The sequence below is a fragment of the Notamacropus eugenii genome, chromosome 2 (genome assembly GCF_028372415.1).
Source record: "Notamacropus eugenii isolate mMacEug1 chromosome 2, mMacEug1.pri_v2, whole genome shotgun sequence".
NCBI lineage: Eukaryota > Metazoa > Chordata > Mammalia > Diprotodontia > Macropodidae > Notamacropus > Notamacropus eugenii.
Genome location: NC_092873.1, coordinates 397,266,541 through 397,292,865, shown reverse-complemented (window position 1 = coordinate 397,292,865; position 26,325 = coordinate 397,266,541). Strand labels below are relative to the sequence as shown.

Below are 26,325 nucleotides of genomic sequence, written 5' to 3'. Positions count from 1 at the left end.
AAAGAGAGTAACCACAGGGAGTAGATGTCAAATAGTGTCAAATACATAAACAGGTTATAGATGAAGACTGACAAAATGTTATTAAATTTGGCAATTAAGAAATCACTGGTAACTTTGTAGAAAATAGTTTCAGTTGAATGATGAAGTTGAGACAGAAGCGGAGGACATCATAATTTCATTGATAACAGGAGACATCTGGTGAGAGAAATTACTACAAATACAGAGGTTAGTACCTTCTTCTGTAATTTATAGGCGTAGAGAAAGTTTCCTAAAACAATGAGACACTAAATGATTTGCCTAGCTAGTGTGGGGACTTGAAACATGGCCAGCTTTCAGAAAATGCTATAAAATAAAGGTGAGGAGTAGAATTTATTATATTAAAAAACAGGTAGTCATCATGATTTCAAAGTTAAAACTAAAATTGATTTAATCAAAATATAAAAATAGGGAAACATCATCATGTGTCATCCATATTATTCAATATTGTTTAAGACCATTTAAAATAACTAGACAATATAAAATACCTGAGAGGATACCTACCAAAACAGATACAGGAACTATATGAATATAAACATGAAACACTTTTTATGCAAATAAAGTGAGATCTAAACTATTTAAGTGGCAGACAAAAAAAAAATATGGAAAGACTTGAATTTATGAAGGAAGATGTTATCCACTCTCAGAGAAAGAGAGGGCAGACTAATAATGTACAATCTCACATATATGCATATGAATGAAAATGCCTATATATGAGTAATATTATAGATACTTAACTATAGGTATGTAAGTGTATGTCTGTGTATATGTATAAGTTTGTGTGTCCATACGGATGTGTATGTATGCGTATATATGTATATATATATATATTTGTGTGTATACATATATATAAAACACATCTGCACTTAACTGTAACCTGGGGTGGAGAGGAAGGAAGTGGGGTGGGGGGAAAACAAAGTAAAAAGTACACGGCAGAAAACCAAAGAAAACTCACAAGGAAACAAATAAAAGATGGACAGCTCAAAATAAAATGTGCATTATTTATTATATAGGCTCTCTTGAAATGGAAATGTATTGCTGTATATCTTGAAGCCTCTCTTATGTTCTACTGTGTACGTAGTACATACATGTATGTACATGCGTACATGCTTTTTTCTTATTTTGTATTTAAGTTTTAGTATTTAATTCAAAATGTTTCTTTTTCTTTTCTTATTGTATATTAAAGTTTTAATATGTAAATTTAAAATAAATTAATGAAAAAAGAAAAATTAAAAAATAAAGAAAAAAGAGTATGAACTGAGGATTTTTCTCCTTTTCAGAGGTAATATGCGGATTCTTTCAAATAGTGCTTTGTTTTCTGAATTCATAAAATTTTGGGAAGTTTTTTATGTTATTTTTTGCAATATTATGCCTATGTTTTTTGGTTAATAATCTTCTTGGAGGCCTATGGTCCCTAAGTTATTTTTGCGCATCTTGCCTCTAAGATCAATGTGTTTTGCTTTTATTGAGAGCCTGTGTTATTTTAACATTATTGCTTTTGACCTTGTTTCTTCTAGATTGTCCATCAATGGAGCATAGCTGTATTCAAACTTTGTTGCTCACTCCCTTCTTTGGGGAGATTTGCCACTATGGATTCAGGTTTTTTTGTTCTGTTGTTGTTGCTGATTGTCTGTTTTCTCCTACTCTGCTATCACTGCTCCTCTATAGACCATAATTCTGGTACTTGTTTTTCTCCTCTAATTTTAGTTTGTCCTGGTTGCTTTATCTGTTTGTATGCTTTAACTGAATTTTCTTCTTCTTGATAACACTGACAGTTTTAGTCCTTTCTGATCCATTTTTTATGTCCTCTGTTGCTCATTTTCTGATATCTTCCTCTTTGATGATGGGTTCACCTCCACACTTAGATCTGAAAATTATCTTAGCCTACTTCCAGGTGGGGAAATTTACTTTTCATTAGTCCCAGTCTTTGCCCCCAAGTAGCTTCTGGAGGAGTCCAGTCTGTTTTCCTTCAGGTCTGGTGTAGCCTTGCACATTGGTCCCATGTCTTTTTATTTCTTTAGTTTTTTTCTTATTCTTTTCTGGAGCTATCTGTTGCTTTTCATAGGCTTGGGGAGGGTAGAATAGGTATTCTAAGCAGAGAGTCACCTCAAGCAAAAAACAAAAGCATAGTTTGTCCTCCCTCTAAGCCTCTCCTTTCTATACAAGTGTCTGCGAAGAATTGAAATCTGTTGATTATTATTCCAGAATACTGATGGAAAGTCAGGGGAAGCCTGTTCTGCAGATACTGCAATAGATAAGAAATCCCTGAATAGATCCCAATAGGTTCATTTGTGTGGTCTTCTGGACCACTCAGACTGGAAGTGCTGAGTGAACAAGATAATTAGTGTTATCCACTGTTAATTCATAAAGTTGCTACCCTATTGGGCTTCTGCCTTTTTTTGTGGAAATAACTATAATTGCCCTACATTGGGTGCATAATTCCTTTTGGGGTAGGTGATTTAGTGGAAACGTATAACCTCTTAATACCTATACATACAACAACTAGTTAAATTAGAGAGGCAGAGTGGCAGATAACTTGGGTTCTGATTGATACATTATGGTTTTGTGAGCCTAGGCATTTCATTTAACACCTCAGTTAATAAAGCATATGGTTCTTTCAAATAAACAAATAACTCTCTCTAAAATTCTAAGTCATTCACAAGAAAAGAACTGGTGCATGAAAAATTATAAATAATCTGGGGCAAAGAGTGACTACTAAGTGGCTATTCCAAGATATTTACAAGAAAAAAGAAAAACTGAAGGGATGAGATCTATGCCGCATGCTGAAGAAAAATAATAAATTATGCTAGGGAAAAAAATTATTTTTAAGTTTAGACATTAGTTTTAGTAATTTAAAGTTCCTTGAGGGTAGAACTAAGTTTAATTTGTTTTTTCCAAAAGCATGTTAAGGTACCTCCAACATATTATGCTATTTGTGGTAAGGAAACTTTAATGTGGCATTTCAACATTTGGACTCAATTTAATTAAAAGCTGAGTATGGGGGGAGGAGCCAAGATGGCGGAGTAGAAAGACACACATATGCTAGCTCCAAACCCACAGCCCATAAAATATCTGTAAAGAAGAACTCCCAACAAATTCTGGAGCAGCAGAAGCCATAAAACAACTGAGTGGAAGAGATTTCTGTTCCAGAGAGCCCTGAAAACAGACACTAAAGGTGTCTGGACCCGGAGCAGAGCCCAGCCCTGTCTTGGCTGCGTGGCACCAAGAGGAGCTGATCCAAGCAGGCTTCAGCAGGTCCCTCCACCCACAGGTGACAAGGGTCAGTGAGAGGGTCTCTTTGGCTGGTCAAGAGGGGAGTGGGGTATCCCCATGGCTCGGGCCCCGCCGGGAGGCAGCAGTGGGGGCAGCGGCAGACAGGGGCTCCCCAAGCAGGCAGGAGCCTGGATCCATTGTTGAAGATCTCCCACATAAACCCCCTGAGGGAACTGAGCCCCATGTGGTGGCCCTGCCCCCCATCTGAGCACCTGAACTTAATCTCACACTGAATAGCAGCCCTGCCCCCACCCAAAGCCCTGAGGCTGGGAAGCAGCATTTGAATCTCACACCCCAAGCACTGGCTGGGCAGATCTGGAGGCTTGGTGGGAGTGGAAAGAAGACTCAGAAGTCAAGTCACTGGCTGGGAAAATGCCCAGAAAAGGGAAAAAAAATAAGACCATAGAAGGTTACTTTCTTGGTGAACAGATAATTCCTCCCTTCCTTTCTGATGAAGAAGAACAATACTTACCATCTGGGAAAGACAAAGAAGTCAAGGCTTCTGTATCCCACACATCCAAAATAAATATACCACGGGCTCAGGCCATGGAAGAGCTCAAAAAGGATTTTGAAAATCAAGTTAGAGAGGTGGAGGAAAAACTGGGAAGAGAAATGAGAGAAATGCAAGAAAAGCATGAAAAGCAGGTCAACAGCTTCCTAAAGGAGACCCAAAAAAATGCTGAAGATAATAACACCTTGAAAAATAGGCTAACTCAATTGGCAAAAGAGGTTCAAAAAGCCAATGAGGAGAAGAATGCTTTAAAAAGCAGAATTAGTCAAATGGAAAAGGAGGTTCAAAAGCTCACTGAAGAAAATAGTTCTTTCAAAATTAGAATGGAACAGATGGAGGCTAATGACTTTATGAGAAACCAAGAAATCACAAAACAAAACCAAAAGAATGAAAAAATGGAAGACAATGTGAAATATCTCATTGGAAAAACAACTGACCTGGAAAATAGATCCAGGAGAGACAATTTAAAAATTATGGGATTACCTGAAAGCCATGATCAAGAAAAGAGCCTAGACATCATCTTTCATGAAATTATCAAGGAAAACTGCCCTGAGATTCTAGAACCAGAGGGCAAAAGAAGTATTCAAGGAATCCACCAATCACCTACTGAAAGAGATCCAAAAAGAGAAACTCCTAGGAACATTGCAGCCAAATTCCAGAGTTCCCTGGTCAAGGAGAAAATATTGCAAGCAGCTAGAAAGAAACAATTCAAGTATTGTGGAAATACAATCAGGATAACACAAGACCTAGCAGCTTCTACATTAAGGGATCGAAGGGCATGGAATAGGATATTCCAGAAGTCAAAGGAACTAGGACTAAAACCAAGAATCACCTACCCAGCAAAACTGAGTATAATACTTCAGGGGAAAAAATGGTCTTTCAATGAAATAGAGGACTTTCAAGCATTCTTGATGAAAAGACCAGAGCTGAAAAGAAAATTTGACTTTCAAACACAAGAATGAAAAGAAGCATGAAAAGGTAAACAGTAAAGAGAAGTCATAAGGGACTTACTAAAGTTGAACTGTTTACATTCCTATATGGAAAGACAATATTTATAACTCTTGAAACTTTTCAGTATCTGGGTAGTGGGTGAGATTACACACACACGCACGCACACACACACACACACACACACAGAGCACAGAGTGAATTGAATAGGATGGGATCATATCTTAAAAAAATGAAATTAAGCGGTGAGAGAAAAATATATTGGGAGGAGAAAGGGAGAAATGGAATGGGGTAAATTATCTCTCATAAAAGAGGCAAGCACAAGACTTTTTAGTGGAGAGAAAAAGAGGAGAGGTGAGAGAAAAACATGAAGTTTACTCTCATCACATTCCACTAAAGGAAGGAATAAAATGCACACTCATTTTGGTATGAAAACCTATCTTACAATACAGGAAAGTGGGGGAGAAGGGGATAAGCAGGGTGGGGGGGATGATGGAAGGGAGGGCAATGGGAAGAGGGAGCAATTTAAAGTCAACACTCTTGGGCAGGGACAGGATCCAAAGAGAGAATAGAAGCAATGGGGGGCAGGATAGGATGGAGGGAAATATAGTTAGTCTTACAGAACACGACTATTATGGAAGTCATTTGCAAAACTACACAGATATGGCCTATATTGAATTGCTTCCCTTCCAAAGGGAATGGGTGGGGAGGGAGGGATGAAGAGAAGTTGGAACTCAAAGTTTTAGGAACAACTGTTGAGTACTGTTCTTGCTACTAGGAAATAAGAAATACAGGTAATGGGGTATAGAAAGTTATCTGGCCCTACAGGACAAAAGAGAAGATGGGGACAAGGGAAGGGAGGGATGATAGAAGAGAGAGCAGATTGGTGATAGGGGCAATTAGAATGCTCAGTGTTTTGGGGTGGGGGGAGGGGACAAAAGGGAGAAAATTTAGAACCCAAAATTTTGTGAAAATGAATGTTAAAAGTTAAATAAATTAATTTTAAAAAATAACAAAAAAAGCTGAGTATAAACACAGAGAATAAAAGATATAAGGGCAATCAATTTGAACTTCTCAAGAACTGAGTTTTATCAATTAAATAACAACATATTATACAGCTTTCATTATGTCAATTCCTGTCTTAAAAAGATAGGAATAGGGTCTAAACACATGATTTGACTGGTAGAGGAAACTTCTAGATTAAAAAAAAACAACTCCCTATACCAATCATGACTGATATCTTCTCTTCAACTTTTAGCCTTAGCACTACCTCCTAGAGCACCAGGAGGTTAAATAGAACTTGAACACAGTAAACTGAATGTATTTTTATTTCATTTTTAATAAGTATATGTTTTTGGAAAAAATAGTGGGATTGAAGACCCGCACATATAGACAGACCCTTGTATTTCAAGGTCTATCTCAAATGTGGCTCATAGGTTGGATCCACTGAAGAACCAAAATGTAGGAGTCATTTGCACAGAGAGGATAACTGAACTGATTAACATGAACAACATTACTAGAGGAAATATTCATACATAAAAAGGGTCAAGGAAATAGGCACACTTAGGAAACATAAGAAAGAAAAAGAAGCAAGAATAATTTTGTGGAAACTGCATAATTAAACAATATTAAGGAGCACAATTCGGTGAATAATATTAACTACAACAGAAAGTTCAATGGAAAGAATGCCACTGGATTTACTAATTAAGTGGAAATTGATTACTTAGAGGAAAGCAATTTCAGTAAATGAACAGGAAAAAAACGGCAGAATGCAGGGAGTTCAATGACAGGACAGTGAGTAAGTTAAGGAAGAAGCAATAAAGATTACCTCCTAGAAGTGTGGTAGGAGAGGGGAGTGAAAACAATATTCAATTAACATGTAAATGTGTAATAATGCAATTTTAAAATTAACCATCCTCCACAGAACTGACTTCATAGGTTAAACAAACAAAAAGTTTACACTGTATCCTTCATCTAAAAAAAGAAAAAAAATTTTAAGATATTAATCTAGATGGATAAAATAAGCCTTCTGTACCTTAAGGTCACATGCCTATAAGGCTTTATGGATAAGGGAAAAAAATGATTACACATGTTGACAAATCTATCAAGAACATTTTCTTGCTTTTCAAATTTCAAATATTCTATCACCTAACACTTTAACATGCACAAAGCAATCTGGCAAACTTCACAAGGTCATTTTGCAAGACTTTTGAAAATTAGTCTTTCAAATAGCTTCACATCCCTAAGAAGAGAAATGAGAAATAAAAACCCAACTCTGTGAAATATAACTATACTGACACACTGTACACAGAATTGTGAATTAGCCCATCCATTCTAGATAATAATTTGAATTATGCTAAGAAAGTGTCAAAAATATTTTTATTCATTGACCCAGAGTTCTCACTGCTAGGTATATACCATGAGGAAGCCACAGATAGAAAGAAATATTTTTCAAGATATTCATCATACAGTTTTTATGGCAGTAAAAATTTGGGAAACTTCGTAAATCTCACTGATTAGGTAATAACTAAGTAACTTGTGATATATAAATATAATGAAATTGTTAGCATGCCATAAGAAGTGATGAATACAAAGAATTCAGGAAAACATGGCAAGACTCATTTGAACTAACACAAAATGAGAACAGTGGAATTATGAAAGCAAAATATATGGTGGTAACAATATAAATGGAAAGAAATTCCTCTGGGAAAAAAAGAAAATTAAAAAAACCTAAAATCTTTATAATTACCAAGCTTAGACTCAAAGAAGAGATGAGAAAATATACTTCCTCTCTTATTTGCAGAGATGGGGATCTATGAGTGTGGAATACTGCATATTCTGTTAGTCAAGGTTGATATGTTAGTTTCGCCAAACTATTTTTTCCTCTTCCTTTTTTATTCCTTCTTATTTTGTTACAAATATTCAAATGTAAATAGCTTCTTGCACATTGTCTCCTTCCTTAGAATATGAGTACCCGGAGGGTGGGGACCATGGTTTTGCTTTTCTTTGTATCCCCTGCACTTAGCACACAGTACCTGGTTCCTTGTAACTGATTAACAAATATTTGTTGAGATTCATGGTGGCAGTGGTAATGATGATGATGACAAGGGATGGATCACTGGGTAGGAGAGGATGATATAGATGAAATTGTTATGAAAATAAATTATATTAAAAGAAAATTAACCTTTTCATAATATAGGCAACTCATATTAATATAAAGTTTGTGGTTTAAAAAGTGCTTGCCTGACAACATACCTGTAAATAAAGTAGTATATTAGAAGATACACTAACAAAACATTACCAGGAATATTAAAAAAAAGACTTTGAAAAATATCCAGTTTTATAAACAAGCATAAAGTCAAAAGCATTACCTATCCAGTCTGTTATGAATCATGTGAAACCTGAATTAGCAACAAATTAACAAAACAATTGCAATTATGTTATAACTTTTTTTCTTACAACACAAGTATAGGATATAACATGCAGGAAACTTACTTTAGGGTCTCAAGAGACATCTGTAAATTGTAATTGCGTTCCTGCTCTGGAAGCTTAGAGAATTCTACCAAGCAGGGGTGTTGTCTCTTGTTGTCATCTCTGACCTGAAAAACAGTAGGTAGTTCATATAAGGTTACCTCAATATTTTAAAGCAATGATAGGGAATTTATAAAATTTAAGGGCAAAAATAGTCAAGTTATTCCAAAAACAATATTATTGCAAAACTACCACCATTCCAGGGCTACAAGGGCTTTTTTTTTTTTTTTTTTTTTTTTTTACAGATTACAGTTTTTACAGAAAGATTATGGAAATGGGTAACATCTACTTTCTACTTATGTCAGGCACCATCATTTATACTCCCACCTTTTTAAATAAGCTTATAAAAATTTGGAGCTTCAGATTCTATTTAGTCACAGTACTGTTTTAGGTTTCAAATTTTATTTTATTTTGTTTTCAGTTATAAACTCTTTCCTGCTACTTTCTCCCTTTCTAATCTTTGAGAAGGCAAGAAAAACAAAACCCATCAGAAATACATATAGTCACACCAAAAATACTTCCCTAATTGTCAATTAAGAAAGGAAAGAAGAAAAGAAGAAAGGAAAAACAAAAGGAGAAATATGCTTCAATCTGTACTATGAATCCATTAGCTTTGTATCTGGAAGGGGATAGTATGTTTCATCATAAGTCTTTGGAACTCTGATAGGTCATTGTGTTGGCCAGAGCAGTCTTTCAAAGTTGATTATCTTCAAAACATTGTTATTACTATGTAAATTGTTCTTACTCAGATCATTTCACTTAGCATCAGTTCATACAAGTATTGATTGTTTTTCTGAAACCATCTCCTCATCATTTCTTACAGCACAATAGTATTCCAACACAATCATACGCCACAACTTGTTCTTTTATACCCTAAGTGATTGGCATCCCTTCAGATCCCAGTTTTTGCCATGGCAAAGAGTGGCTGTAAATATTTTTGTACACATAAGTCCTTTTCTTTTTTCTCTGATCTCTTGGAAATATAGATCTAGTAGTATTTCTGGGTCAAAGAGTAAACACAGTTTTATAGCCCTTTGTACGTAGCTCCAAGTAGTTCTCCAGAACGGTTAGCCCAGTTTGAAACTCCACCAAGAGTGCATCAGTGTACCCATTTTCCCACATTCTCTCTAGCATGTGTCATTTTCATTTTCTGTCTTGATGATCAATCTGATATGAACCAATAGGATTCTGTCAGATACTTTGTATCTGTTGCTCTGCCTGCTGTCAACACCATGTCATGTATCCCCTAAACCATCTTTATTTTCATTGCTTATGAGATGATAATGCTTATAATAATTGATAATCATTCTTAAGATTCTACAAAGAATTTAATATTATACCCTACTGTTTACCTTTGGCAGGCATCATCTCACTATCTGGCAAGTCAGTCAAATATCTGCAAAATACAGCACTTTCGAGCATCCTTTGGTTTTCATTGGCAAATAATTTACACTGGTTAAATTTTTAAATAAAACTATTATAAGTGCAGCCGTCACCTTTTTAATTCATTTCCCGTTACCAATTATTTGATTAAATAGTTCGGAATCAAGTTGTTTCAACTGTATGATAAGACTTTTTTACAATTATTCTGATCTTAATTTGAGCAAGCTGATGCTCTGACTGTACACAGATGCCTGATACTTGGGATACCTCCAACTTCAATAGCAAATCTTTATTAATCTGTTAGGATAAAACCCATTTTAGGTTTTTTCAGTGTTACCTCGTGGTTGTCATGTCAGCATGTGACAATTATCTTAAAATGGTTCAGTGTAATCTATAAATTTTTGGCTTCTCCTATTCTTTATTCCTGAATTGTGTTTTATCATATTTCAATAATCTATATTAGAGAAGATTTGTGGAAAGACAGACATACCAACACACTCCTGGTAGAGCCACAAATGGTTTCGACCAGTTTGTAATTTAGAAATACCACTTCTAAGCATATACCCCAAAGAGGTCAAAAACAGCAACAGAAGATTTATATATACCACAATATTCACAGTAGCAATTTTGTGGCAGTAAAGAACTATTAGTCAATAAGCACTGATATAAGTCACTAAGCAACTATTATATGACAGGTATTGAGTTAAATACTAGGGATACAAAGAAAAGCAAAATCCAGCACCTGACCTCAAGTTGCTCACAATCTAATGGCAGGGAAGGAGACAACAAGCAAACAAATATATACAGTTAAAGCTCTATTCAGGATAAACAGGAAATAATTAATGGAGGCAAGGCACTAAAATGAAGAGTTATTGGAAAGGCTTCCTATAGAAGCTGCCATTTTAGCTGGTATTTAAAGGAAGCCAAGAGGCAGAGATGGGCAAGGAGAGCATCCCAAGCAGGACGACAAGCCAGAAAAAATGCCTGGTGCTAAGAGATAGTGTCTTATTTGTGGAACAACAAAGAGGTCAATGACACTGGATCAAAGAGTTTGTTTGGGTGTAAGGTATAAAAAGATTGGAAAGACAAAAGGGGAGTTAGGTCATCAAGGGGTCAGAATACCAGAGGATTTTGTATTTGATCCTGGAGGTGACAGGAAGCCACTGGAGTTTGAGTGGAGGGGTGATATGTTCGGACCTGCGTTTAAAAAAAATCACTTTGGAGTCTGGAGCTTAGAATAGAATAAAGAGAGACTTAAGGCAGGTAGATCTACCAGGAGGCTATTGCAATAGTAGAGGTATGAAATGATAAAGGCTTGCACCAAGGTGGTGACAGTGCCTGAGAGATTTTCAAACATGAAACCTGACAGGCCTTGGAAACATATTAGATAGAGAAAGTGGAGAGATAATGAGGAGCTATGACGGCCTTGATGCCTTGATGGCAAGCCTGGGGCACTAGAAATATGGTAGTACCATTGACAATAATAGGGAAGTTCAGACAGGGGGTGAGTTGGGGCAGGGGAAGATAACGATTTCACTTTGGAATGCTTTGAATCAAAGCATCTGAGTTCTAGCACTTGGCTTAGCATAGAGGCAAATTATCTCCTTACTCTATGACTCAGTTTATTCATCTGAGAAATAAAGGAATAATTTATTCCCCTATTTACTTTAACCAGAATGTATAAATTGGTTTGACACCTTTTAAATATTCTGGAATATTGTAATGAAGTAGTATATTAAGGAGAATATTATAATTATTATTCTACTAAGATAAGTCAAGGATTAAGTTATATGTAGGACATAAATGTATAAGAATGAATTAAGATATGTTCATGATACAATAAATTCTGAATATATAAATAGAAAAAAATTTACTTCTCATTTCTTATTTTATCACTCATGTTTAAGAACTGAGACAGTGACAGCTGACTTTGTCTTTAGCAGAACGGCTATTATAATAACAGAAAGGGATCAAGTGCTCAGGCTATTAATAAAATAAATAAAAAACCCAAATGAATGGCAAAAAATGATATTGAATTAATTTAAAAAACATAAATTTTCCAATCCAGTAAGTCATTGTAAATATTTAAGTGAGAAAATAAAACTTATTGTTTCTACTTCTAAATTCTATTTTTGAATACATTTTTTCTTTCCAAATAATTAACTTTAAAAGCAGAAAAGCAACTAATTCCTCAATTACCATACCAATGTCATTCCCTCTGTTAAAGAAAATAATTTTTCAAAAATAGTGTTTTATATTTTTCACTTAATTATTTATGGACTGAACTTAGTAAGCTAAAGGATAAATAATAATGAGTTCTGTTTTCCAGAAAGATTAACTTATAAGATGTTAAAATAAATTTCAAAATCATGTACCGGTCCATACTGCCAGCCAAGTTCAATTTTATTCATAACCCATAATTCATGAATGTTCTCAGCTAGTTTTTCTCTGATTCTTTCCAGATGAGGAGGTAAAACAATCTAAGAGAAGAAAAAGAATATATTTTTAATCACTTCAATAAAGTACCTAATAGTTGTTCTCATCACTAATTAGAAATAGGAGGAAAGGACTATGTAAATTCCACTGGTAAAGGGAGAAAATTCAGTAATGTAGGGTGCCACCTTATTTGCAATTTATAGTCTTAAGAGAGTGGATTAGGTCAAATGGATTAGATTAAGTGACTTGTCAGAGTCCTACAGCCAACATGTGACAGAGGCATGATTTGTAACCTGGCTCTGAGAGCAGTTTTCTGTCCACTATATCACAGCTGTTTTATCTCTGATTATATTAATTAAAATGAATGTCTTACAAGTCATTACAATTAACAAAAAAAGAAATTCCAAATCAGACATTCTATACGGTTTTGTCTTTGGATAATGCAGCTTAGGGTTTGTTTGTTTGGTTTTTTTAGGGGGGGGGAGGGCAGTAACAGGTTTAGGTTACCACGTAAATTGATGAGCAAAAGTTGAAAAAGTGAGAGAGGAACACTCTGGCAACAGCTAATAGGTGCTTAACTTGCCAAGAATAAATTGCTAAGTGTTATTTATTCAAAAATATTCACTCAAAATTCACACAGTCAATGCTGTGAAGGATAACACTGTTTACATTGAGAATCAACATCTCATGGTAACAAATTTTGCGCCTTTTCTGAACCTTTTCAATTCAACGTTTAAAGTGATTTACTCATGTTTCTCTAAATTCTACCTTGCTACATTTAATATGTAATTGCTGGATGAATTTTAATGAACTTCATAAAGAAGGTAAAAGGGATTTTTTAAGAAATAGCTTTGGTTTTAATTTATCGCCTTCTCCCACAAAGTTGATTAGTAAAACTTCCATTTAGTTCCACTACTAGCTTCCAGGAGTAGCAACATACAATTTCTACTGTCTTTCTTTGAAATGTGAAAGTGATGCAAGTACTAACTCTTTATGCCATATAGCATATGGAATATGCCTGAAGACCCTCTGGTATAATACAACTTTTCACATGTATCAAATTTACATGTCACAATTAACTTCTTTCCTCCAAGAAAAAAGCCAAAATACTAGCTTATCAACAAAAACATGTTCTCTGTTACCCATCAAAAAAGTAAAGCAGTTTAACACAGAGAAGAAAGGCAATGATTGCTACCAATTACCTTAAAGAAGGCATCGGTCTCTCTCAAATTCTGATACATTCTATAAAAGCAAGCAGAATACAAGCCTGTCTGGATGGTGCTGTTAAACTACTTCTGATAATCTAGGTGTAAAGCAGTATGCTCTCCTTAGAGGACGGAAAGCAAGAGATATATGAGACCCCATTACCTTAAACCAGTGAAAGTCTGGGGAATCAAGAGACTTGTGAGGCTATACCTTCTGTGCTGTGTATGCACTTGACAAAGTCTGTACACTGAATGTTCTCTAGGCCACCAGAGGCTAAAGACACACAGTAAAGTAAGATACTGGGCACTGGTGACTGTCACAAGAATGATAACAGCAGAATTCTTAATACTAAGCCTTTCCCTCTTCTTTTAAGTGTACTAGTGTCAGAGGTCATGAGATCTTGGCACTTATTCTCATGGGACCCTAACAACTTGCCAATTTTAAGTTATGGAAAACAATTAGTGCTATTAATGTTAAACTAAAACTATTAAAATAAAATCTTTTTATACATGATAGGCATGCCATATATTTCTCAACTAAAAAAAGTATTTTGGGTTTTATTTGTTTTACTACTTGATTAAAGAATCCAAAGCAAGCAACAGATGAAGAAATAAAAAATGGACAATCAATTTAAAAGACCTTGAAAGGCAATTTCACCTCACTAGTGACTTCTATACAACTTTATGCTTTTTAATTTGCTTCTCTGAGACAAATATACCTTTAATCACATGACATATATTCTGTATTCCTCTCAAGTTTTAGAGTTATATTCAATTGCTATTTGTTTTTAACAACAGATTCTAGATGATGATATTAATAAATACAAAAAATTTAAAACTGACAAATTAATAAAATTGTAATGTCTGTAAGACAAAAAAAGTAGTGATTAAATATGTCTATTTCATACATGAAAATTTTTAAATATTGTTTAATGGCACATAAAAACACTGAGATAACTAGAAACAGAACTGCCCTAGTGAATCATTGGTTTAATGAAATGTAAAGCCTTGTCATGAGGTTTTTTATACCTGGCTAGTATCCACAGGGATTGGTGTGAAGGCTGCTTGTGATAAAGAAACAGTAGGGCCCAGCAGATCTCTTGAATATGTTCGGTCTTGTTTGTATTCGCGACTATGCTCCACTTTCAACTTTTCTTTTGGCAGGACAGCTTCAAAACAAGGAGCATAACCAGGTGGAGGAAGGAATTTGAACTCTCCATGTCGACCCCCAAGAAGAAAACGTACTCTGAAAATCAAGAAATAGTGGAAAATTATAATTCTGACACACATATTTATAAATTTACTCTTAAAAAGATAACTTAAATTCCAATACATAATTAGTATTATCTGGAGTTATCACCTTTATAATCATTAAATAATAATCAAATTCTTTTTGATGCCTAAGACTTGCCCTAATAAATTAGTATGCAGATCATCACTCTCATCAAAAGACAAAAGTGTCAGATTCTGTGGATGTGGAAGAATCAGTGAAAATTTATTATTTCTACTGATTTAACAACTTGAAACCCATGTACTCTTCCCCTAGAAGCAAAAACAAACCCCAAACATACATGCATGCATATACTAACAGGCAACATGGGGGCGGTGGTAAAAACATTAGAGTAAGAAATCACAAAATTTGAACTGGCATCCTTCCACTGGCATTTTCAGAGACAAGTCATTTAAACTCTGAAACTCAATTTTATCTATAATCATAATAATCCATAATCATGCCTGTGCTAATACTTAGCTCACAGATATTTTGAGGATCAAATGAGAAAATGTTTATGAGCGCATTTTTGTTAACTAATATAAAGCACAAAAAACATAAGATGTTACTACTGGTAGCAATCTGTTTAAGTTTACACATGGACAGAGTACTGGGCTAAGTAGGATATAGAGTAAGTTAGATGTTTTCTCACTGATCATGATTCTAATGAAATATTGTCAAGGCCCCAATATTAATGAGTGAATACCAAAAACCAAAGTAATGATATTCCTGGCATTTAGAAAGTCTTCAAACCAAAAGCTTCTCCTAAAATCTTTTCCAAATATAATCATTATGTCAAAAATGGAGGTATGCCTCTCAAAAATTTCAATCTCCATTCATTTTAATCTTGCATGTAAAGTATGGCGAACTTTATGCAATACTGTTCAAGTGAAGGACACCCCTTTTTGCCAAATTAAACTCGGTTTAAAAACCTGTGAGGTTTTAAGGTGAGATTAACAAGGTATTTACATATTTAAGGTTTATAAAATGTTCTCCATATATTAATTTATTTGACACTGTACATCTGTAATTTCCTTTTTTCTTCCTTTCAGTATCTCATTTTAAGTATACAGTATTTAAAAGTGATTAGTCAATCCAATTACCGTATACCAGTTGTAACTTCATTAGACAGCTTTATTGCAAAGTGACCTTAAAGCTGTATTTCTCTTGTAATTTTCGTCTTTGAATTAAATTCCATCCTCACCCAATGAAAAGAGGAAAATGAGCAAAAAAGACAAATCTTTAAATGAATATAATAGAATTTTTTTTTAAATTGTATTGGTTTGTATTCCTATAGACACAGGAAAAAGTTCTAATGACAAGGGAAGGAATCTAATTTTTCTTACCTACTTTCCCTTCTTTTCAAATGTTGCTTTATAATCATGACTGATAAGCTGCAAATAACATCGCAAATATAAAAAATTAAGCTTCATTCCTGAGCAAAGTTTGGATGGATTATATTACCAAAAATCTATAAAAGGTACCTACATATTTTCTATAAGAAGGTAGGTGGCACAGTGGATAAAGTGCTGGGCTTGCAAACTCAAATTTGGCCTTAGGAATTTACTGGTTGTGTGACTCTAGGCAAGTCACAACATCTATTTGCCTTAGTTTTCTTACCTGTAAAATGAGGATAATAATAGTACCTGCCCTTCAGGATTGTTGTAAGGAACAAATGAAATAATAATCATAAATCACTTAGTAAATGCTACATAAATGTTAGATATTAGCATTATTATTAAGATAATTAAAATAGTCATCATATGACAACTAGGTGTTATTTATCAAATAACTTTATTAAAAAACTTTTAAAATAAATGACCATTTTAACTTGCACTTTTCTTTTAGAGAGGAAGGAAGGAAAAAATGACAATCTAGTTTTTATTTTCTTGGTGAAAAAGATCATACATTATTTTGCCACAGATATGTATAGAGGGGTAATATATCAAATGTAAAAAGCACAGGATAACACTGAAAGATCATAAATTTGGAGCTAAAAGGGAACTTAGAGATTATCAAGTACAACCTCCTTCATTTAAGAGACAGGAAAACTAATACTGTGAAAGATTAGGTGACTTGTCCAGGGTCACTCTACTAGGATATGTCTGGAACCAAATTTGAACTCAGGTCTTTCTCATTCCAAGGCAACACCTCACTTTGCCATCCAGCAGTCAAGGTGACCAGATCATGCACTGAAATAATTCTGACATGAATGTCCATCCAAAAAAGGTGCTTGTACAATAACACATATTCCTTAAAACTGTGACAGAGAGAAGTTAGGAGTGTAAGATCTGAGAACTAAAAAAACCAAAACAAAACAAAAAAAAAAACCACATGATAAATTCAGTCAAACTAATAGCTTAAAAGAAGAAAGTCCATAGTTAAGACATGTTACACTTCAAACAGCAAGAAATGGACTTGCAATATTTCTAAAACTCTAGGCTAAATGAGCTAATTTCTAATTTGCTCATTCCTATGTAGTCAAATGCCACAATAATTTAACCTTTTTGTCTTTCAGAGAATAGAGAAAATGCATTTAGGCAATTATGCAAAAGTGAGAGAGAATTAAGGGTTAGAGATGATAGGGGAATAGCTATACAATTTTCTGTCAAAATAAATGAATAAAGATGGGAAAGCAAACAAAAACACCACCAGAAATACTAACTTTATTCCTGCTGAGAAACTAACAACTGGAAAAAAGAGGCCATCAATGTTGAAATTCTCAAACATTCCTTGAACTGGCTGTCCATTGATCCGGAATGAAATGCTTGGGGCACTTAGATCTAAACAGCAGCTGATGACATCATCAGTTCTCAAAAGGTGTTGGTTTGGTGAACTCACTGTCCGTGCTACGCAACCTATTGAGAAGAAAATATTAAAGAAAGAAATGTACCTTCTGACATCACTCCCAAAGATTTCAATAAATAATGACAAATACATTTAAAATATAGGAATACACTGATTTCAAAAGTTAAAACACTACCAATTTGTCAGACGCTAAAATACACTGGTGTCACATTAAGACATAGTTTAATTTAGATTAAATTTTATAATCAGACTAAGATAGTTGTTGACGTACACTTCATTCCTCTCAATAGAGAGATAAAAGAGAACAGGTACAGAATGCATACACTGTTAAGCAGAGTCAATATGTCAGTTTTACTTAACAATTTTTCTCAGTTAAAAGGAGAGATCTAATGAAGGGTGGTATCAAAAATAAATATATATATATTTTAAGTCATGAACAAAACATTTTAAAAGTATACTAACACGGCACTACAACCACTAGTCATATGGTCGATGTTCAGTAACATGGCAATATAACAAGGTCCTTCTGCTATTTCCAGTAATAAACTTCCTTGAATAAAATCTAAGACAGAACCACTATATACCAAATCCTTCGACAGTGGATAGTGTGACTGGGTACCATTTATCTAGTGCATAAAGAAAGCTATTACATTCTATGTGGTATATTATTATAATAAGAACTAACAGTTATGAAAATAACAATATGAATGACATCAGTGGGTTTCATCTTCTGGCATTTAAATTACTGTATGAAAATAAAATTGCTCTTCCACATGATATGAATTGCCTCCTCTAGTCCAGTGGGGCACCATTTGGTGGCACTGAAAGGGAATCTGATAAATCTAATTTACCCACTAGCCTAAGGATAAAGTTGTAAGTACTTCCCTGCAGGGATGAGTATTCTCACAGTATATGTGAGAAAATATTTTCAATTAACTAACAAAAAAAAAAATTAGTTCCATTCAAGATAGCATTCTGTCAAAGACAGCATTGTGTCAAAGCTCTCATTTTTATAATATTTTTTCTCTTTCTATTTCTCTGAGATTTTACATTAAGTACATTTTCAATGACATCAATGAATATTTACTTTCTATAAAACTATATAATAATCTTACCAATATTCAAATCTATAGAAGTTAAATTAGCTCTAGGGTGACATTGTTGAGTTTTCTAGAATCCATCAAAGATGCAATTTGCAGGGGGAGAGACATTTGGAAGAAGAAATATCAAACCAGTAAAGTCTATTGCCTCATTCATAGAAAGACCTAAAAGTGTCCAAGATCTCATCATATAAAGACATTTTCCACTTGGTTTTAACTCTACAATAGTGTAGAGAAATACCACAGAATGGTAGTTCCCTTAGCATACTTCTTTGGCATATAGTGAAATTCATCATAGAAATATGATATAATATAATTTTTAAATTAAATAATGAAGCACTATATTCATTCCACTTCCTTCTCAGAAAAAAAAAGTCTAATAAAAATATTTTTCAAAATTATTTTAACTGAAAAATGGCACAGTTGTTCATAGGGTCTGTGAAACCAATCAATGTTTAAAGTAAAAGCTGTAAAAGCACTTGCCAGTTATATTATAGTGCAGATTCTTTTTTGGATACAGGTTAGACTAGATAGTTATTGAAGTTTCTTCCTAATCTATTTTTTTTTTAATTCTGTGATTCTTTTCTCTTCCTATACCCTCTTTCTTTGTTACTTTACATGGACCCATTTATCAAATCCATGCAAATGACTTCAAATTCTATATAACAAATTTTAGTCTTACTCCTGAGCTACAATATCCAAATCAACTGCTTACTATATATTTTCAACTGGATATCTCAAAGCCATCTCAAGTTCAACATGTCTTTCACTCAACATGAATTTAAGTACCAAGCTACTACACTAAATACCAGGGATACAAAAAAAGGAAAAAGGCATTCTCTGCTCTTAAGGAACTCAGAGTCTGGTGGTGAGACAACAGGCGTACAACTATGTACAAACAAGATATATACAAAATATTTTAGAGATAATCAACAGAGCAAGGGCACTGGCTTTAAGAAAAGGCTTTTTAAAAAAGGTGAGATTTTTTAGCTATTTAAAAGAAGCCAGAGAAGTCAGGAGACAGAGAGAATGGAGGCCCAGGAGACAGTCAATGAAACTGTACAGAGCTGAGAGATAAAGATAAACACCAAGGGCTTCCGAGAGAATGATATTATATTTGTAAAAGGGAGTCACTGGAGCTTACTGGTTGGGGGATCATATGGTAATACACATCAACCTGACAGCTGAGAAGAACATCCAACACACGATTCATTAACTATCCCCCAAATCTCACCCTTTTTATTTATATGTGTTTATTTATTATATATAATTTATATACATTTATAACTTATATAATTATATTTTATAATATATATAACATATTTCTGGTTGGGTTCATACCACTAATTATCCTAGACTATACACACTCTGCTATCCCCATCATATTTAATCAAGTTTTATTGTTTCTGCCTTTGCAATACTTCTAACATTGATTTCCTTTTCCTAATTGACATAGCTACTACCATTGTCCAGTCCCTCATCCCTGCAATCTGGATTAATACAACAGCCTCAAAACTGAACTAAATGCCACAAATCCACTCCAAAACATCATCAATAAAACTGCCAAAGCAATATTCCTGCATGAAAGTTCCATCATATGACCCCAATAAAAAAGGTCCAGTGGCCTTGTTTCTAGGATAAATTAAAAACTAAGAGGCAAGATAAATGAGAGATTATATTCTAGTAATGCAGAATAAACCATGCAAAGGCACAATGATAGGAAATGGATTATCATTTATTTATAAGGATCAGCAGGCCAGTTTGAGGAACACAGAATGCTTAAAGGAGAGTAACATTAATAATTCTGGAAAGGTAGGCTGGAACCAGATTGCAAAGGATTTTGAATGGCAAACAAAGAATTTTGGATTTTATCCTAGAGATTATGGAGAATCAGTGGAGGTTTCTGAGTAGGGTGGGGTAACCTGGTCAGGGCTGTGCTTTAGGAATATCCATTTGGCAGTTTGGTAAATTGGAAAGGGAAGGTGGACAAAGCAAGGAAAGAACCTGACACAGGATGTCCTTCTTACAATGAAATGTTAGCTATTTTACTAGCAATAAATGGCTAATAATAAATCCTAAGTGCATTTTTCAATTGTGAAATTTATTTTAATAAAAAGGAACTGACAGTGCTACTTAACAGTTATGTAATCTTGGCATGTCACTCTCAGGCCCTCATTTCTGCATTTATAAAATGAGAAATTTAGACTATATTACCCAGCACTTCTAGTTGTAGCTCTTTTGATCTATGGCTTATTACTAGGAAAAAGAGTATTTGGATCTGTTTAAATTTGACAACTTTTCAAAAGTGGCTTTAAAATGAACAAATTATTCATTTTGAATACAGTTTTCAAAGCCAGATATAAGTTTTCGTATCCTTCCCCAAAAGAAAAATGAGCTCTTGGGGGTGGAGTCAAGATGGTGGAGTAACAGCACAGACTTGCTAGGGCTCGACCCCCAAAACTCAGCCAAATACCTGTAAAAAATAACTCCAAACAAATTCTGGAGCTACAGAACCCACTGAATGACAGAGTGAAGCAAATCTCCAGCCCAAGATAGCCTGGAAGACTGATGGGAAGCATCTATTGCACCTTCCTGGGAGTACAGCACAGTCCAGCATGGGCCACACTGGCACAGACTGGACCTGTGCAGGCCTGGGAGGAAGGGGACTGAAACTCTGGCACCTGTGGCAGTTTCCTGACTTCATGACTCCAAAACACGGAAGACAAATTGGAAGGGCAGTCATAAAAACCTGGGAGACCTGTGTGAGAGAGAGAGTGGTTAGGCCCCAGTTCCAGGGTGGTGGATGGAGTAGAGGAGTGCAGTTGCAATGAACAACTGGGGCAGAGGCAGGGACTGTTTCTGGAGTTCTAGGCCCACAGATTGTGGGAAAATCTAGCAGCTGACAGTACACTCCCACTCCCACTGGAAACAGAAAACTACCTTGACAAATGTTCAAGCAAATATTTGGAGAAATAAGCAAAAACTGGAAAAAGAATCAGACAATAGCATCTTACTTTGGTGACAAGGAAGATCATACAACCAGAAGGAGACAACAAAGTCAAAGCTCCTACATCCATAGACTCCAAGAAAAATATTGGCTAGATGGAAAAGAAGGTCCAAAAGCTCACTGAAGAAAATAATTCTTTAGAGATAAGAATAGAGCAGAGGGAAGCTAATGACTTTAAGAAAAATCATGAAATTATAAAACAAAACCAAAGGAATGAAAAAACAGCAATGTGAAATATCTCACTGGAAAAACAACTGACCTGTAAAATAGATCCAGGAGGGACAATTTAAAAATTATAGAACTATCTGAAAGCCATGATCAAGAAAGAGCCTAGACATCATCTTTCAACCAATTATCAAGTAAACCTGCCCTGAAATTCTAGAACCAGAAGGTAAAATAGATATTGAAAGAATACACTGATCACCTCCTGAAAGAGATCCCAAAAAGAAAACTTCTAGGAATATTATAGTCAAATTCCACTGTTCCCAGGTCAAGGAAAAAATACTGCAAGCAGCCTGAAAAAAACATTGCGAGTATTGTAGAAATACAATCAGGAAAACACAAGATCTAGTAGCTTCTACATTAAGGGATCAAAGGGCTTAGAATATGATATTCCAGAACTCAAAGGAGCTAGAATTAAAATAAAATCAAGAATCACCTATCCAGCAAAACTGAGTATACTATTTCAGGGGAAAAAATGGTCATTCAATGAAATAGAGGACTTTCAAGCATTCTTGATGAAAAGACCAGGGCTGAATAGAAAATTTGATTCAAACACAAGAACCAAGAGAAAAATGAAAAGGCAAACAGGAAAGAGAAATCATAAGGGACTTACTAAAGTTGAACTGTTTAGATTACTACATGGAAAGATAATATTTATAACTCTTAAGACTTTTCTCAGTAATAGGGTAATTGGAGGGATTATATACATATAGACAGAGGGCACAGGGTGAGTTGAATAAGAAGGAATGATATCTAAAAAAATAAATTTAAGGGGTGAGAAAGGAATATATTGGGAGGAGAAAGGGAAAAATATAATGGGGCAAATTATTTCACATAAAAGAGACAAGAAAAAACTTTTTCAATGGAGGGACAGAGGGGGAGGTGAGAGGCAAAGAGTAAATAAACCTTTTTCTCATCACATTAGGTTTAAGGACACAATAACATGCACATTCAGTTTGGTATTAAAATCTATCTTACCTTACAAGAAAGTAGGAGGGAAGAGGATAAGTGGGGAGGGGGGGGGGGTTGACAGAAGGGAGGGCAAATGTGAGAAGGGAGTAATTAGAAGTAAACACTTTTCAGGAGGGATAGGGTCAAAAGAGAGAATAGAATAAATGGGAGACACAGCAGAATGGAGGGAAATATAGTTAATCTTTCACAATATGACTGTTATGGAAGTATTTTGCATAACTACACATGTATAACCTATACTGAATTGCTTGCCTTGTCAGTGGGGATGGGTGAGGAGGGAGGAAGAGAGAGAAGTTGGAACTCAAAGTTTTTAAAATGAATGTTAAAAATTGTTTTTACATGCACCTGGGAAATAAGATATACAGGCAATGGGGAATAGAAATCTATCTTGCCTTACAACAAAATAGAGAAGATGGGATAAGAGAAGGGAGGGGTGTGATAGAAGGGAGGGAAGATTGGGAGAAGTGGTAATCAGAATGTACACTGTTTTGGGGTGGGCAGAGGGGAGAAATGGGAAGAAAATTTGGAACTCAAAATTTTGTGGAAGTGAATGTTGAAAACTAAAAATAAATAAATTTTAAAAAAAAAAGGAAAATGAGCTCTCTTTCACTGTGGTTGAAAGGTTAGAAGGGAAGAGAGGAAGAAAACTTAAAAGTATCTCAGTGCTTTTAGAGAACCTGGGAATTCAAAAATGGAATAAGCAACTTTTTTAAAAAGCCGTAAAAAGCAGAAATGGCTACGGGTATCTGTTCTTGGGGGTAAAGTCTCAGGCAAGTGAAAGAAAAAATTTTTTCATCTCATTTCATATTATAACTAGTATCTTTTCTACAGAGATGCTTTCTTCTCTTGGAGCACTTGCCACTTTTAACTGACTTAGATGTGTGCATACTTTTGCATCAACAGCATTTATTAAACATTAACAAAATGGTCCCTTCCCTCAAAGAGCTTATATTTTATTGAAGGAAACAACAAACATACATATAAGCAAAGACCTACGTATTTGGAGGTGAGCAGTAGCAACTGGTGGGATCAAGAAATGTCTCATGTAGGAAGTGGCACCTGACCTGAGCTTTGAAGAAAACTAGGGATTATAAAAGGTGGAGAATAGGATATGCAATACAGGGAAAAGATACAGCTTATGGAAAGAAACATAAACAACATAAAGAAAGAACAACAAACTTGGAAAAGCAGGATGGAGCCAGCTTGGAATTAACCATGTTTGGTTAATATAATTAAAATTATTTTGAGTTTTTTGATGTTGTATTCAGTAATATTGTTGCAGTCATCCCACATATGTCAAAAAATACTTATAAAAGAATATATTAAGAATAAATTTAGGTCAGAACTCAGCCCTCAACTCAGAATTTAAAGATACAATAACAGTAGGTAAAATTAAATTCATGATAAAGAAGTTCCCCAAAGAACAAGCTCAGAGAGAATGAATACAAAGTATTGAAGTGGAAGAAATTTTATCAGAAGGAAAAAATGAGAAAAATGTTTTTTAAAAGTAAGCTAGTAAGCTAAAACTACTAGTTTGGAAAACAGGCTATAGAGAGAAAAAATTAAGATAATACTTCTCCCAGAACATGACAAATTAAAAAAAAAACCTTAATATTATACTGTAATAATAATAATGAGAAATCTGTTCAAAACTTCTAAAAACAGCATTGATTGAGAATCAAAGAGATCGTCCTGGGGGGACAAAAATTACACTTCAAATAATTATCATATGATAATTATCATCATCACCATTTTCCTCATATTCATTGTCCTCCTCCTCATCAATATAGGAACAGATCTATGGTTTCATCAAAAGGGACCTCCTGGTGAGGGACAATGCAGATTAGCAATCTGCTGTATAATTTATAGTCTTGGAGAGCTGCTTGGGGGCATTGAGAAACTAAATGATGTGCCCAAAGTCAGTATGGATCAGAGTAGAATTTGAACTCAAGTCTTACAGTCTCTAAGATCCTCATCTCTATGCACACTGCCACAATTTCAATAACACACACAAGATTTTTCAAACCGCCAGCAGAAAAAGCTTCATATCTGAAGGAAAAGCAATTAGAATAACGTAAGATTATTCTGTATTCATGAGAAATTTTAGGACGAAGAGTATATTTCACAAAGTTAAGAAGTTCAAGATGTAACCCAAAATAAAATCTGCAAACTGCAGATTGCAAATCATCAATGAAGAAAGGTAGACTTAAACAAGAGGAATTAAAAAAAATAAACTAGAGATGAACAGGTTATTCAGCTCACAAACAAGCCAACCTGAAAGAAAAGAAAGGTATATCAAGAAGAGACTAAGTAATGAAATCAATTCTAACATGTTTATAGGTTATTGCTTTTTAAAAAAAGACTGATCTGTGGAATAAGAGAAAAATATATCCATACCATGCCTATAGGTAAACAGTGAAAAGATTACAGAGACTATTTAGAACAACAGAAGGGGATAGACTTGACCCTACAAGAGTACAGGAAATCACACTGCCTAAGAAAACTTCCATGGGATAAGAGATAGAGGAAGATTATAAGGAATTTTGACTGGGGGTTAAGGGGAGGGATTTAGACATTAGCAGGCCACTTTCTCTGAGAAAAGGCTGTGCCTCCAATGATAATTTATTATTCCCAGGAGAAGACAGGTCTAAAGTACAGTGGGGCTGTGAATCTGAACTTGATGGGATTAATGTTACATAGGAACTAGCTAAACTATGAACTCAATCCCTTTCGCCTCCCCAAGAACAGGGCAGTATACTGGGGATAGGGAAGAGGTGCTTCCCATAAGGTGTTAAGGAAAATATTTTTAATTTTTACTTAATTTTTAAATTAAATGTTCCTTTGTAAAAGCTAATCTGATATTAAGTGGTCATATAAAATGGATGCTGTTATTTTCCGCCCCTAAAAGAAGGGAGAAAAAAAACCTGCTGGAGAATTTAGCCAATGGCACAAAAGAGAGAAAGAACCCTGAGGGAGGGCTGAGATGAAACACAATTGGCCCTCAGAGAAAGAAGTCAGAGTAAACTCATACTACATACAGTTGAAGGTAAAGTACAGGGATATTAAGTGATTTGCCCAAGGTCACAAAGGTAGTATATTTCAGAGACCAAATCTGAACCTAGGTTCTCTGACTCCAGAAATGGTAAAATTTTTCTTGCTCCATATAAAGGAAGAATTCTACTAGTTAAAGGACTCTACTAAAATTAAAGGTTGGAAGGTGGGAAGATTTTGAACCCATGTGTTTACCTAGGCAGAGAAAAATAAGGAGTAGATGGGGGAGGCAAGATTAACAATTTAAAGACTTGACATATAGCTGGAAAAAAATGAATGAGGAAGTGGGGAGGGCCTGTGGGAAGAGGAGCATCTAAAGAGTATAAACAGAACTAACAGATTAGTAGCATCAACAAAGTACTGACTTAAAAGTGAAAGGGGTTAAAAATCAATTCCAAATAACTAGAGGAAAACAAATCTAAAAGTTATCATTTTAAATGTGAATAGATTAAAGCAACTCAATAAAACAAAAGAGAATGATAAAATAGAGAGGAAAGCAAAGTTCAACTTTGTGTTACAGGCAAGAAACATCTAAAAATCAAACACATACAAATGAAAATAAAAGGCTGAAA

At 34.7% G+C, this 26,325-nt stretch overlaps 1 protein-coding gene across 11 annotated transcripts in view; it reads right to left on the bottom strand.

The window, feature by feature from the left end:
• RYR2 (ryanodine receptor 2) overlaps nt 1-26,325 on the bottom strand; it is an 826,096-nt gene that overhangs the window by 377,798 nt on the left and 421,973 nt on the right. For all 11 annotated transcript variants that reach the window (XM_072637850.1, XM_072637853.1, XM_072637851.1 and 8 more), the window contains 4 exons: nt 17,259-17,451; nt 14,353-14,569; nt 12,058-12,162; nt 8,264-8,367 (listed from right to left, as the gene is read on the bottom strand). In XM_072637850.1, coding sequence (XP_072493951.1) covers nt 8,264-8,367; nt 12,058-12,162; nt 14,353-14,569; nt 17,259-17,451 — 619 coding nt within the window. The remainder of the gene's footprint in view (nt 1-8,263; nt 8,368-12,057; nt 12,163-14,352; nt 14,570-17,258; nt 17,452-26,325) is intronic.